General features: G+C 41.4%; 1 protein-coding gene across 4 annotated transcripts in view; it reads right to left on the bottom strand.

Annotated features, from left to right (window-relative positions):
- Window positions 1-14,260, bottom strand: part of GRIA3 (glutamate ionotropic receptor AMPA type subunit 3) — a 161,335-nt gene that overhangs the window by 40,575 nt on the left and 106,500 nt on the right. For all 4 annotated transcript variants that reach the window (XR_010988967.1, XM_068152107.1, XM_068152108.1 and 1 more), the window contains exons 10-11: window positions 13,990-14,196; window positions 3,929-4,305 (exon numbers count right to left, since the gene is read on the bottom strand). Coding sequence is in view for 3 of the 4 variants with exons in the window: in XM_068152107.1 (XP_068008208.1) it covers window positions 3,929-4,305; window positions 13,990-14,196 (584 nt within the window). In the remaining variant the exon portion in view is untranslated. The remainder of the gene's footprint in view (window positions 1-3,928; window positions 4,306-13,989; window positions 14,197-14,260) is intronic.

A 14,260-nucleotide genomic window follows, 5' to 3' on the forward strand; every position in this document is an offset into this window, starting at 1 on the left:
AATGTTTGTCCATTACTCAGGTAATAATTACAGAAAAATCAATCACAGATTTAACACCATCAGCAACTTTTCTGATGAAGACATCCCTGTCCAAGTGTGCAGTGTTGTAATTTAAAAACAAGCAACTAATGCTTTTTCCCAACATGTCATTTTCCAAATTACCTCAATAAATATTTGCTCTGTACCACACTATTTTAGAGTGAATTAGTGTGTTAACAAGGGAGAGCAGCAACAAAGACCTGGAACAACAGAATTATAACTTAGTTATCAAAACAAGGTCAGACAGCGTTTTCAAAAGGAAGTAAACAGGAAGAGTGCATACCTTGAGAGGAAATTTAAAAGGAAGCATGGAGTCAAATGAGAGCCAGTTAGTGACAAAAGGAAAACAAAACATACATTCAAATTCAAATTCAGTTTCCAGGAGAATAATACACTTAAACAAAACCTCATTCATTTATCACAATAGCTGGAATTCTGTTTCTACTCCTAGCCATAAAACAAATCTGATTTCCTACATGACACAGAAACAATAAGCCTCTCACACCACTCAGTTTTTAATTGGGCTCCTCTGATCGATACAAGGTGGCTGTTAAACTGACAAATAATCCTGAAAAATGTTGGTGCAAACTCTTCTTGTCTAGAACCCCTTCAATAATATTCTGACACATGCTATCTGGTTTCTCTCTAAGCTGAGAGCTCTGGCCCTTGCTCGCTCACTGGCCAGCCCTCTACCTCTCCTGCCAGCCTCCAGCGGCCAGGCAGCCCTCACCTCACCTGCTGAGACAGAACACAAGAAAAGACAGCATCTAAAGTGCTGACTTGAGATGCTTCCATCATAGGAACTGGCAGTGGGAGTTTCAGGAATATCTAGTTCCTCAGCTCTCATTGTTACTTTGAAAGTCCCACAAAGTCATTCCCATGGTCTTTAATAGGAGTCTCTTGAGTTTTCAGCTGTGAAAATAGGGATCTAGAAATACAGCCTCTTAAATGACCAACCTCATGAGACATATTTTAATGAATCCCTTGTCTTTTTCCATCAGCAATTAATTAATCTGGCCTCTTTGTTCTGCATGAATAAAGAGCAAAATGAAAATACATGTTCTCATAGAGATTTAAAAGATATTTTCACTTAGAACAGTGTTACAAATTTGACTGTGTTTGCTCCTGATTTCATTTTCTGTACACATCTTACATTAAAGCAAGTTTAATAATCTACTTTTGATCCATCAAAAGTGAATTTTCAATGCTTTAGCTCACTATGCAGAAAACACAGCAGCCTTTGATAGCAGAACAAAACTGCTGGAACAAATGTTGATTCCATCAAGGGATGCACTAACCCCCATCCTTTGGCTGCTATCTGAATCTGTTTAGATGACTCCTATTAAATACAAAGAGGAGAGTATAGGGATATATCCTCTGGAATATCCGCACAGCATACTCACCAAGGATAGATCTAACTAGTCATTAGATGTCACAGCTGTTCCACACAAAGGCAGCTGAAAGAGCCTTTATCAGCAAGTACAAAAGTGATCTCTCCAGACTGCTTGTCGGCATCTCTCTACAAGTGCTGTACGCTCTCATATAAGAAATTTATTCAGACAAAACTCACAATGGAAGAATGAAGCCCCCTTTAATGGCAATAAAATAGTATGAAACACTCATATAGTCAATGTACTGTGAATGGCATAACCTTACAAAGATTAAGAATGGAATACTTGGGAAAAGTCCCTTCTATGGAGAAGAATTTTGACATTTAATCAACTTAAAATCAACATATCAGTCAAAGGAACAGTGTTTCTGGAATTTAAACCAAAGGATTAGATTTCTCTCTCTCTCTCTGCTTTTTTTCCCCCCCACCCCCAGTAACAATGCATGGAACTGACTAGAATCTGTTATCATGATGGGTAACAAAATAACTGGACAATGTCTTCAAATGAGGGCCATGTATTCATACTGAGCTAATAGCTTCTGATGGACAGATAAAATAAATAGGCCTACTGCTGTCTTTTTGGGGGGTAGGTATTTCCAAGGCACTTACCATGGCAGTATTGAAAAAAAATAGAATATGTTCCTCTCATTATATAAGGTAAAGGGCTGAAAATGTCACATGAGAGCTTAACAAAAATCCTATGCACTTCTATTTAACTGTCAATAAACAGACCTAGCGGAAACAGTGCAATGCCTGCAGCTTTCCATGTGATGTCCCAGTGCTTATTTCCCGGTCCTTTATATTGGGTACACACATGGTCAACAGCAATTTAAATGTTATCACTACGCATCACCTTTAACGGCAAGCAGAGAGGCAAAGTTTCAATACAGGATTTAGGCACAAAGCAGAATGCAGTGTATAAACAGGAGGAGAAGGCCAACGGCCAGAGCTCTACAGTGAGGCACTCACGGGTTACTGCAAAGACTAAGTCACAGTGACATCCAGGTGAAAATGTGTGCGTGTCTTATATAGTATATATACACATCTGTTGATAAGTAATAAATCTAATTGCTGCTATCAAGACTTGTTAAACATTTGCATGACATGCACCAAATACCACCAGGTGTATGCCAGTATCTTTGAGTCCTGGGCTTTTTGAAAGAGTTTTGAATATGCGGGAACCTGAAGGACCATTATTACACTATAATGAGTAAAATCATGATCCTTTCCATAGAACTTCATAGAAGCTTTGTCACTAGCTCCAGTGTGGCTGCTCAAGATCTCTGCTGCTAGATGGACAAGGAAAAGCTGGTACCTTTTCCATGATGTAGCAATTGAGAAAGGCACACAAATATGGAGACCAAGAAGGTGTATTTTGAATCCGAGAGCTTGCTTGTAAAAGAGCTCTCTCTCGTGCTTTAATTAGCAGCCTTGTTAAAGGGAAAAACTGCATCCTTTTCATATTAAGCATGTGTTTTTAATAATTAAAATGGCTGTAAACTTGTTAGTAAAATATTGTCATACAAAATACAACTAGTGCTCCATCACTATGAAACCTAGACAGTTTTACTTATCACAGGCACATCACTGAAGTATTTTACCAGCATAAATGTAGAAACATTCTCTCTATATTACTCAAAAAACATTTATGGTATGCATTGCTCAATTAGAGAGAACTTCACTAGTCTGGGGTGGTTTTCAAAATGCTTCTTTTCAAAAAAGAAATGTAACTCTACAATAGTTCATACCAGTGCTCCCTGTTAAATTTGAACTAGTATCAAACATGTTTTACTATAGCCTTATTCAGAATGTCTTTGTGACTAAGAAAAATCTTTATGGAAACTGGCAATGCTTATTGGACCATATTGACCGTGGACACAGGGACAACAGACTAGAGTGGACTGAAATAATGACACAGACAGAGGGGAGTACACAGTAACTGTTAGAGGGGGAGCACATACAGAGACCTGAACATATGGAAGACAGTAGTAAGTGAATTAGTAATAGATGAAAGGATGGTTCAAGAACAAAACTAGATCAAGTGGGCACGAAAGAAAGCAAAAAGGCAGAAGCCATGACAGGAATGGAGGCGTTTTAAAGTGCTGTTGCATGTGGCTTTTTAAAATCAATGTCTGGTTTTGCAAAGCAGAATATGTTATATGCACCAAGGAGATGACCGTAAAATGAGATATGCAGCAAAAACACGGTAGCCCTCCAAGCATTGCTGAAAAGAGATGACCCTATGCATTTTACAGCCTCAACATGGTGTATATAAGTTTGGCAGAAATGCATAAACGGTATTATAAAGCAATGCCACTCAGTATGGAGGTGAACGTCAGCAAGCATGGTGCTTGATGATGATGCTTAGCACTGAATGGGATGTCAGAACAAAAAGAAATTTGGAATCAAAAAGAAATTTGAAAACGTAACATATATGCACCATGGCATCAGAAAATGACCATAAAATGCAAAAAGGTGATGGAGTGATATGGAACAAACCTTGGAGAAATATCGCATCCTTGCTGCATAAAGGCACCCAGGGAAAACCAAAGGCTGTTAAATATTCCAAACTCATTTGGAGGGTCAGGAGGATTCTGAGGGTCACGTGGTTCTTCATTGCTGTCTTCCAAATGCCATTCGTAAGGGCTGAATCTGCTGACTAGGAAAAGAACCACGCTGACGCCAATGTAAGCAAAGACTATACACATCCAAATTTCATAAGCCAAAGGATCCAGGAAAGAGAATACGCCCGGTTTAGATTTCTGAGGCTTCTTGATCATGATGGAGATGCCCAGGCTCATAAAGGGTTTGGAAAAGTCTATGACTTCTTCTCGCACCAGTGTTATGGTGAGGGGGGCAACAGCTATATCTGCTCTCTGAAAAGGGAAAACAAACTCAAGTTAGTTACAAAACAGTTGCAACACAATCACTACCTAGAGTCTCAGGCTAATGAATCAGATGACAAATCACAAGAGTAGGAAACATGGTCTTTGCAGCCTATTTTTGCAGTCACTGAAGTTAAGGACTACATGATGTTGATAGAAAATCATTAATAAGAAAAAATACAATCAAAACTGTGCAAGGGCCTCATGATAGGAAGGCATGTACCAACATATATTTATGTTTTTACTACATTAAAATGGGTGAATAATGCTCTGTATCCATCTGTCTTGAAGACTTTGGGCAAATTTTGCTATTTTTCCATTTTTTCAGAAAGTTTTCTTACACTAAAGATTAGTCCAGAATCTAAAGAACCTAAGAGAAGCAATCAGTCACTGACTTTCAGATGCATTTGGGTACTACTGCTCATATACTCCTATGAAACCCCACTGCAATAAGGGATAGAAGATATTAAAATGGAGGAGTGATAGGAGTGAGACAGCCCACCCTTTCTGTGGTCACTGAAGAACAATAAGACAGATTTGTGAGTCCCTGAGAAGTAAATAGCCTGGGATATCTGAGAAGAATGCAAAGCAGCATTTTTACTGTATAACGTATGCTATCCTGTTTTACAGAACTTAACTCTGCAGCTCTCTCAGATCTGTAACACAGACCACGCTCTGGGGCTGTGTCATCTGGAAGCACAATCTTATCTCATTGCATCTGTCATTCACCAGCCTGTTGGAATACCCTTCCCTTCAATCAATACATCCCTGCTGGGTGTTACAGAGGGGTAAGAATGTGGAGTGAAAAAACCCCAAATTACTTAGTTACATGACTAAAAATAACATTCCAGAATAAAATGTCAACATATTTAATTGTATCTCTATGGCTGTGCTAGAAAGATTCAAGTCATGCTGTTTAGATAACCTAGCCTTGACTCAGCCAAGTACTCAAGCAGGTGTCAGCATTTGCAATAGAGGGAAGTAGAGTATTAAAGAAAGAGAGGCACTTTTAATTTCAAAGGTTTTGCTATGAGAACTTACATACTTACAGACATTTTTTGGGGTAATCTTCTAATCTGAACACTCTAACTATTCATGTTAGTGATATTTGGAATGATGACCTTTCACTGGTAAAAAATTCAGAAAGAGAAAATATTTCTTGGGGGAAGTTTAACTTACCACTACCTAAACCATTGTACATCTCTTAAAATAGCTTTTTATTTCCCACTAGCAAGTATGTATCTCTTTCTGGTGGAAAAATAAAACTCAATTAAGTAGAAGCTTGAATAAAAGTTAATAGGAAATGTTAATAAGAAGTGATTAAAATCTGTGCCATAAAATAATTGAAGATGCTTTTATGTAAATCTGATGGTGATGTGCGTGACTTTCGTTAATGTCTGATTCATTCCTGCTCCTAAATATTTGTGGGTTTGTGTTTTTTTTCTTCTTTCTTCTCCCCCCCCCAAGTTTAATAAGCAGAAAAGACAAAGGATTCTCATAAGGTTAATCTGAGTACCACAGGCTCTGTGCCAGCTGGTGCCTCAGCAGCACTGTGCAGCCATGCCCAAGGCACTTTTTGTTTAAAGGCTGAGGCTAATGGCAGATTTGTTGGACTGACCCTCTATGGCGCTGCCCATGGCAAATTTCCCTCCATGAAGCACCCATCTGCACACATGACCTCTAGATTTTCTCCAGCCACTCAGGAAAATCTCAGCACTGGCATGAGCAACTCCAAGTGCACGTACAAGTTCACCGCTTGAAATAATCACATAAACCATGCCTGTGCGTGTAAGGAAGCCATTCGGAAATCATGGCCCTTGGTGCACCCTCTCACAGCCCTCCTCAGCTCCTTTAGACATTCATGCCTGCTAGGATATTGCCTTTCCCCTTGAGTGACTGCTTTCCTCAAGGAGAAACCCTTCAACTCATTTGTGGTAACCTACTGCAAAAATCTAGCTTAATGTGGCTTGAATATAACAACTGGAAGTGCCATCTGCCTTTGGATGCCTGGGTGTCTATTGTCTCTGCGGAGGAATGTGCTAACAGCCCAGGTAACACACTTGGGGGAACATGGGTAGAGCATGAAAGAGGGACCAGGTGATGCTTGAACCTGTTCACTGATGAATCTCCCAAACAGAGATATTTGTCTTGTAGCTGCTGCTTGGTGAGCTGCTGTTAAATATTACATGTCAGTGAATATTCTTTACAGACTATCAGTTTTAAATGTAGTCAGAGCCCATGGCTGGCTGGAAGACTAAGCACTTTGACCATGACTACTGTATTTCATGTTGATCTAATGAAGTACTTGCAAATTAATCCTCATCAGGGCAGGCTTAATGCAGCAGGACTCTTGCAGAGACTTTACTGCCAGGTATTTCTGTACACGGACAACCAGTCTCAGAATAGCCTGTCACGGCAGGAAAGGCTGGTTCAGCTATAATAGCATTTAGTTTCTGTAGCATTTTCCTGGACCTGGAACCAAATTCTCCCAAACTAGCATTTTAAGGGCCAAGGCAGACACAGTGGAACTCTTCCCAAGTGCTGATGCAGTATACAATAAAGCCTGTATTTCCTTCTTGAGCACTTGAGTTCATGCAGGATGCTCCTGTGTGGTCTCTGGGGGTGATGAAGTTGATGCTGTGGTGACAGACAAATATTTTTCCAAAAGCTTGGTTGTTACCATGTCCTCAGTCACATTATATATATTGATAGGTGTTCAATATATTAGAAACACCAATACTCTCATGTCTTAAATGAATATGGCAGCAATTGTTTTCTGCAGAGGGGACAAGCATGGGTTCAGACACAGGGTCTCAGGAAACCATCCACAATTAGGGCACTGAGAGTGGACCAGCTACAATCCAGCACCCAAGCATGTTTTCCCATATTGGTTGTACTAGAGAGGTTAAAACCCAGAGCACTTATTGCTTATTTATTTAGAGATACAGTATTTGAAATGAAGAGCTTATGGAGAGCTCTAAGCACTGTAAAGCATCATTAATAACTGCAGCACAGTTATGAATTTGCCTTTCTGTTATGGCTGCAGATAAGCAGAACTCCTAAAAAGTGAGCTCAGTTAAAAAGAACACAACCACAGCCATGCCCAACCTCAACAACTAAGCTTTGCCAATCACTCACAACTAATGGCGTTTCAAACATCATCTTCACTGCATTTGAGCTGGGCAAGAAATGTCATGGATTCCTCTCAGGCTTGTTCTGTCTTTCACTACTAGTGTGGGAGGGATGGATTTAGCGAGGACATGAGGCACAGAGACACTACCCACTCTGTTCAAAAGTTGACTCTGGGGGCTGCAAACCTCAAGACTCTTAAAGGAAGGGAGAAAAAACAGCAAAAGGAAATACTCTTCTACATGAAGAAAGAAAAATGATAAGATGTTCCATCTCTGTAATCCAAAAGAAAGTCGTCTTCTTATGGACCTTAGGGTGAGTCTTCCTAATTTCAAAGCCATGCACTAGAGAACAGCCAGAGATACTGATTATCCTCCTGCCTGTACTTCTGGTCATTCATGCTTGCAGAACTGAACAATTTCTTTGCTGTTGTTGCTTTTCAAGAAGTGGGTCTGGGCTACAGTCACCTTTGTATGATGGGCAACCAGCCAGCACTCACTATGTGCAGACTGAACCAGAGAGACACTGCCCGATTTCCATCAGGACCTGAGGTTCCAGGAACCACGGAAGTGCTGAATGCAGGTACACAGCAGTGTAGGAAGAGACTGTGCTGCAATGATGACTGACTCTGAGCACATTTTAGGACTTCTCAGTGCAGTCTGAGATTTCCAGGAATCAGAATATGGTGTCAAACATAGCAACACATCACCTGTGGTATCTGCTGGTAAAAGCTACCTTGTGAAGAGAGTGCAGTATACCCATGGATATCAGGGTGTGCTGAGAGGCCAGGTCATGGGGACAGCACGTTTTTAGCACATTAGCTCACACTTACTTAAAAACAACAGCTGATATTTGACTGGCAGCATGCTGTACTGAAGTCTTGGTGTGTATCAGCTGAACAGGGTAAAAAGGTATTAAGGTGTTAAAAGCACAGCTGGCCTTGTCTGCCGTAGTCTGTCAGTGTTGAGTCCATGCGTGCATGATGTGGATACCCACAGCTCCTGCTGAGGCACTGCCACTGTACGCAGACGGAGAATTTAAGGGTACATCTGCTTTTTTGAGCTGTGGACATATGTGTGCTTCCTCTGCTTGTGCTCAGACACAGGTCACCTGAAGTCTGGGACCACATCAGCCTGGTTCTGTGCCAGGACTGAGGTCCTGTCACACTGTGTGGCATGGTGGCAACAGGGCTCAGTGCTTGGGCAGGGACCCCACATCTGTCCATGCATGCACAGGGCAAAGGTCTATCTGAGCTGCAGGGCAGTGGCACCGCATGGCTGCCTTCAGACACTTGCGCCTGGGCTTCCCTCCTGCAGAATCTGGGGTGAGGGATGAAGGATGAGCTTCTCCCACTCTTGGCACAGTCAGGCTCTGCCATAGGCTAACAGCACATGGAACACTTTGAGGAGAATTAGGAATTGAATCAGTCTTCCCCTCTGCTACTATTCAAAGGCTGCGTGTGCCATCTGAAGCCTTTCTTTTGCTGGTGGGAAAGCCAGAGAGGCCAGCACAAGCTGAGGCTGGTTAGGCTGTTCAAGGCAAGAAGATGTGTAGGTGGGCCCTTTTTGACAGACTGCGGAGGCTGCCTGTGTTCAGGGGACTGCCTGTCCTTTACATCTCTGCTTCATTCCTTTATGCTATTTTACATATTGAAAGGCTTTTATAAAGACCTTTTTTATCTGAGAAGAGCTTTAAAGGCTGTGAGGTCTGGTTGCTCTTTCCACTCCCAAAGCATCTGAGGTTACAATTGGAATCTGTGTTAAACCTGCTGTCAATTAGCCTCAGCGATGTGTAAAGCATCAGGCCCAGGGAGGGAAGGCTGAGAAGTGAAGGAGGAACAGCAGCCTGCTGTAAAAGGGAAAGAAGAAATAAAAGCCTGCAGAAGGAGGCGTACCCTACAGAAGAGGAAAGATGAGAGACTGGTGCTCAGCGGCTGGTGGGTACAAAGCCCTCAGCACCAGACTTACTGGATGTGTGCAGCAAGAGATGATGTTGCTCACCAGCCTGTGTGGAGGGCATGGCCTTACTGGGTGGATCACTGGAGAACAGCAGTGGCATTGCTGGTTTGCTTTTCTGGTTAGATTTAAATAGTGATTCAGTCTCCCAGACTGGGAATGATTTAGCTACTTCTCTTTTCTAAAATGCCCAGGAAAAAAGCTTTACCTATTTGCTATCTTTGTTCTGTCAAAAGTTTCCATTATGTTTCAGAAAATTCTCTTAATTTAAAACATAACAGAGCTTGAATTGTTCTCTTGTTTTTTCTTTTCTTTTTTTTTCCTAGTAGGAAGAAGAGACTTATTTTGATACCATCAGAGTGAAAGAGCAAATTTTAGCTTTTCTTCAACCTAAATGGAAACTTTTTGATCTGTGGGAAAAAAATAATTCATTTTTATAGCAAATGTTAGTATTATAATTATTAATTATTATTGTTACTGTTAGTACTGCTACCACCACCATCACCATCTGAAAATTGCTTACAACCTACAAGGCCCTGACTAGCTCCTCTCTAACAAAGCTTATGGGTTCTCCAGTCCAAAGCAAAGCAGTTTGGTGATATCTGCTTGGCAGAATTCCCAGCCTCCAGGGCTGCCATCCCTATGCTGCACAGGAGAAAGTCCTTCTCTGTAACCAGGTTCATTTGTACACCCCATTGTAAAACCACAAGAAAAGGTCCAAGAGGACCAGCTGACCTTGTCCTTGACTTTGGGGGGCCCTATGACACTGCAGACTCTTATGCTCTCCAACCAGCCCTGATGTGATGTGGGACAGGGGAGGGAGAATTGGAACGGGAAATATTTTAGTGTGTCTATCCCAGAGATTGCTCGAGTCAGCCTACCTAATACAGACCTCCAGCTAGTCTCACAAGGCTGTACTGGCCAGTCTCAGGACCTGCAGTACCAGAACAGAGCACCCTCACTGCTTTGGGTACAGCTCAGTGCACACTAAGCCCCCACCCAGCCCTCCCTGCTCCATACCATCCAGAGCACTCCAACAATGCAGTGGTCTGGAGGCTGCCAGGACCCAGCTGCACTTTCTCTCCTGGCTTTATGCTGCATCCCATAGGAAGCAAAAGCCACAGTAACAATGAACTGGCACAAACTAAACATTAATTACAGTTAATTAGGTTTGGGCATTAAAATGACAAGCCATTCACTTCCTATGACTGTCTTAAGAGTGATTTTAGAAGAGTTTCATAGCACAGGGCTATGAAAAAAAGGGCACAGCATTCAAAAAGCCTGGTAAGACTTCCCAGCAGTGCCAGGTGGTGGAGAGAAGCTTGTTGGGTCAGGAATGTGCTGTATTTGACAAATTACCAGTCATTGTTTATCACTTGAGACAAAAGCAATCTAAAAGATTGTGTTTTCTGCCCCTGCTTGATTCTGCTGCTGGATAACTGGTACCAAAGCCAATCAAGCCCCTTTTATCCCCCCATGCCTGTCTTCCATACATGCTAATAAAGGCATTTAAAATCTAATCTCCCTCTTGTCTTCCCAAAATGGAATCCAGAGGAGCCAAATATGATAGCAATTTTGCAGACAAGGCACACAGGGGCATGAGGGGTAACGTACAGTTTTAGTTCCCTAATAGAGTTTTAAACCCCTGAGAGATAAAGGAAAGTCAGCACGTAAATGAAGCACTTGCTCCACATAATTAGCACTTCTAGAGAACTTTTCATCTCCAAAGGGCTTTGTGCACATCCTTGTGAGAGTGGTACACAGCCCCCTCTCAACAGATGGAGAAAGAGGCCAAGGGTATTTCATGTTGTTTGCAAACAGGGCTGAGAAATGGTCTGGAGGGCTGGTGAGATTTGTGTTTAGAGTTTAGGGGCTGCTTTCCTGCTTACAGAAAGCCAGGTGGATTTCTGTACAGCTTGCCAGCTCAGTTCAGCTTGGCAGGATGGGGAGCTAGCTCAGCAGCGTTGGGCTGTAAGCATTAACCTGGGTCTACAGTGAAACCTCAAGGGATGCATCTGACCTTTGAATAATTGAGCACTGCAGTTACTGAGGTTTCAGTAACTGAGCTCACAGCGTGAGAAGAGTTGCTGTTGGGGGTCATGGAGGGAACCATTCCTCAATTTTTCATTAATGAGAAAATACAGATGAAAACTGTGCTTCAGAATACAAAGGAACAGACCTTGTTGCAAAGGAAAATGACAATGTCAGAGTGGGTTTGGGGATGCTTTAAGGTATGGTTTCTGAAGCCTGTGAGGCATTTTTTTGCTGGTGTGGACAGGTCACAAGTATGGTCAGGTCAAGGGGAAGTATCTGGGGCTTGATTTGATGTTAAGGAGGCAGAGCTTGCTGAGCTAGGCTTGTCCCAAGGGGCTGTGGAAAAGGCAGCTGCAGTCAAACTGTATATCATAGAATCACAGAACAGTTTGGGTTGGAAAACACCTTTTAAGGTCACCCAGTATAATCCCTCTGCAGGGAGAAGCGAACTCTTTAACTAGATAAGGTTGCTCAGAGCCCTAAACAATCTGACCTGGAATGTTTCCAAGGATTAGGCAGCTACCACCTCTCTGGATAACCTAGGTCAGTGTTTCACCACCCTCATTGTAAAAATGTTCTTCTATAGATCTATTCTAAATCTCTCCTCTTTATCACAGAATCACACACAGAATCACAGAATTATAGGGGTTTGAAGTGACCTCTTGAGATTGTCTAGTTAAACCATCACCCCTCACCCCTTGTCCTATCACTGAAGTCTTTGCTAAAAGGATTGTCTCCATCTTTCCTATAGACCCCTTTAAGTACTGCAAGGCCACAAGAAGGTTTCTCTGAAGCCTTCTCTTCTCCAGGCTGAACAACCCCAGCTCTCTCAGTCCATCCTCAAAGCAGAGGTGCTCCAGCCTTTTATCCACACGTGTCTTGCATCATACAGCAGCTGCACAGGCTAATCTTATTTGGCTCAAGTCCCACAGGTAGTGGCCTGTATCACACCTTTCCTCCTCTGGTGTAGATGGCTCCTGTGCCCTGGCTGTTAGCAGTAATTTCAGGTTCTCTTTTGCTATGCCTTCTGCATATGGTATGATTATTTTTTGAAATGAATAAACTGTTCCATTGCTTGCCAGTTGCAAATATATCAAAAGGTCCCAATTACAGCTAATACTCTTGATATTTCATAAACCACACACAGGGAAACTGAGGGTTTAGGTTTCCCCTGCCAATGTAATTATGCTTGGAACTAAACTAAACCTTTGCTTCAGAGGTTCTCTATGTACTTGTATTCTCTAAGAGAGAATCACTTTCCCAAATCACATAACTGAGGCACGGGGAGTTCAGAAGATTTGCATTATGGTAAACGTCAATCAACAAGGAAGTGAAGATATAAACCAAGGGTCCAGACCCCTGTTTCATTTCTCTAATCAGTAGATTTCACTCTCTCCTCTTAATACAATACTACTTACATAAATACTACTTCTTGTATTAAACATTTTGAAGTCAAATAGGCTACCAAGAATACAATAAGGCATTAGGACTGGCTGCTCCAGAATAGGAAAACTTTTGCAATTCTCAGTCATTCGAAAAGAATTCTCTTGCCAAGCATTTTGCAGCAATGACAATATGTTATTCCAAGGAAAATTTTGAGGTGACTTTCAGAGATTGCACTCAGCCATGGAACAAAAGGAGGCACTGGAAATACCCACTTCTGCTCAGATATTTTTAATAAAGGAAAGATGGTTAAAAATAAACTGTAAAGAAGAGTTGGGCGGAATCACAAATCATCTCATTAGCATTGGGGGAGGAAAAAAAAGCAAAAAAAAAAAAAAGCAGAGATGAAATATCAGCTTGTAAAGTCTTTTCTGCAAAGCCAATTTTCTCCCCCTTCCATCTGGTTTATCTATATTCCAAAATTCTCCTTTTCAAAGGAGTTTCTAAACCGGCAATTCCGGTCTGTTTTTGTTCTTGCTAAACAAAGCGATGGATGCCCAATATAGGAATATAAAGAGGAATGTAATGAATTAGAGGCTTGGTGTTTGTGGGATTTTTTTTCTTTTCTTTTTTTTTTGGGTGTCTTGGCAGTTGATTTTAAAAGCAAACCCCAGGGTTTTTTTTAAAAAAAAAAGGTGTGGGTGATTTCTCACCTGCATTGCATCTTACCCTGAAAAGCAATCAGAGGGATAACTGAGACTTCAGTCTCGGATCAAACACAAATTGACATGAGTGATCCAACAAGGCCAGCGTCCTTTAAAAGGAGGGACACCATCCCAGCATGTACAAGAGTGGCAGGGAAAAAGGAGACATGGCAAATGCAAAAGCAGCCCTTGAAGGGCAAATTGGAAATTCTGCTGTAGACGAGAATTTGAAATTTGCCCAGTGCCACTTCTCAGCATTCTGGGGACTCTGATTTGGAGAACAGCAGTAGAAAAGTGACACCTTCCTGCAATCAAAAGATTAGAAAAGCAGACTATAAAAATGCCACTACAAAGAAATATCTAGAATATTAAAGGTGGTATTCAAACAAATGATCTTTATTTTGCAGTTTATTAACTTTGAGCATAACGTTTTATAAAGAACATTAAAATGAAGGTTAAGAGAAACTTACCCCATAGACCAGTTCACCCACCATGCCATTCCATATCTTAGTCTCAGGGTCCCTAGCTCCATATTTCCCATCTCCAACAATTGACAGTTTGTATTTTATTCCAACATGTTTTGCTATTTCAGAAGCTAAGTCTACACAATATCCTTCATATCTCTCATTCCCTTCTAGTTGTTCATGGTTTTTCTTATACATTACATATGGTGATTCCTTTGAAACAAAAGTAAAGATCAAAAGTCTATGAATGTAAAATACAGCCTTAAAACATACAAAA

The sequence above is a fragment of the Melanerpes formicivorus genome, unplaced genomic scaffold (genome assembly GCF_026170545.1).
Source record: "Melanerpes formicivorus ecotype bairdi unplaced genomic scaffold, bMelFor1.0.p_v2 SCAF_22, whole genome shotgun sequence".
Taxonomy (NCBI): domain Eukaryota; kingdom Metazoa; phylum Chordata; class Aves; order Piciformes; family Picidae; genus Melanerpes; species Melanerpes formicivorus.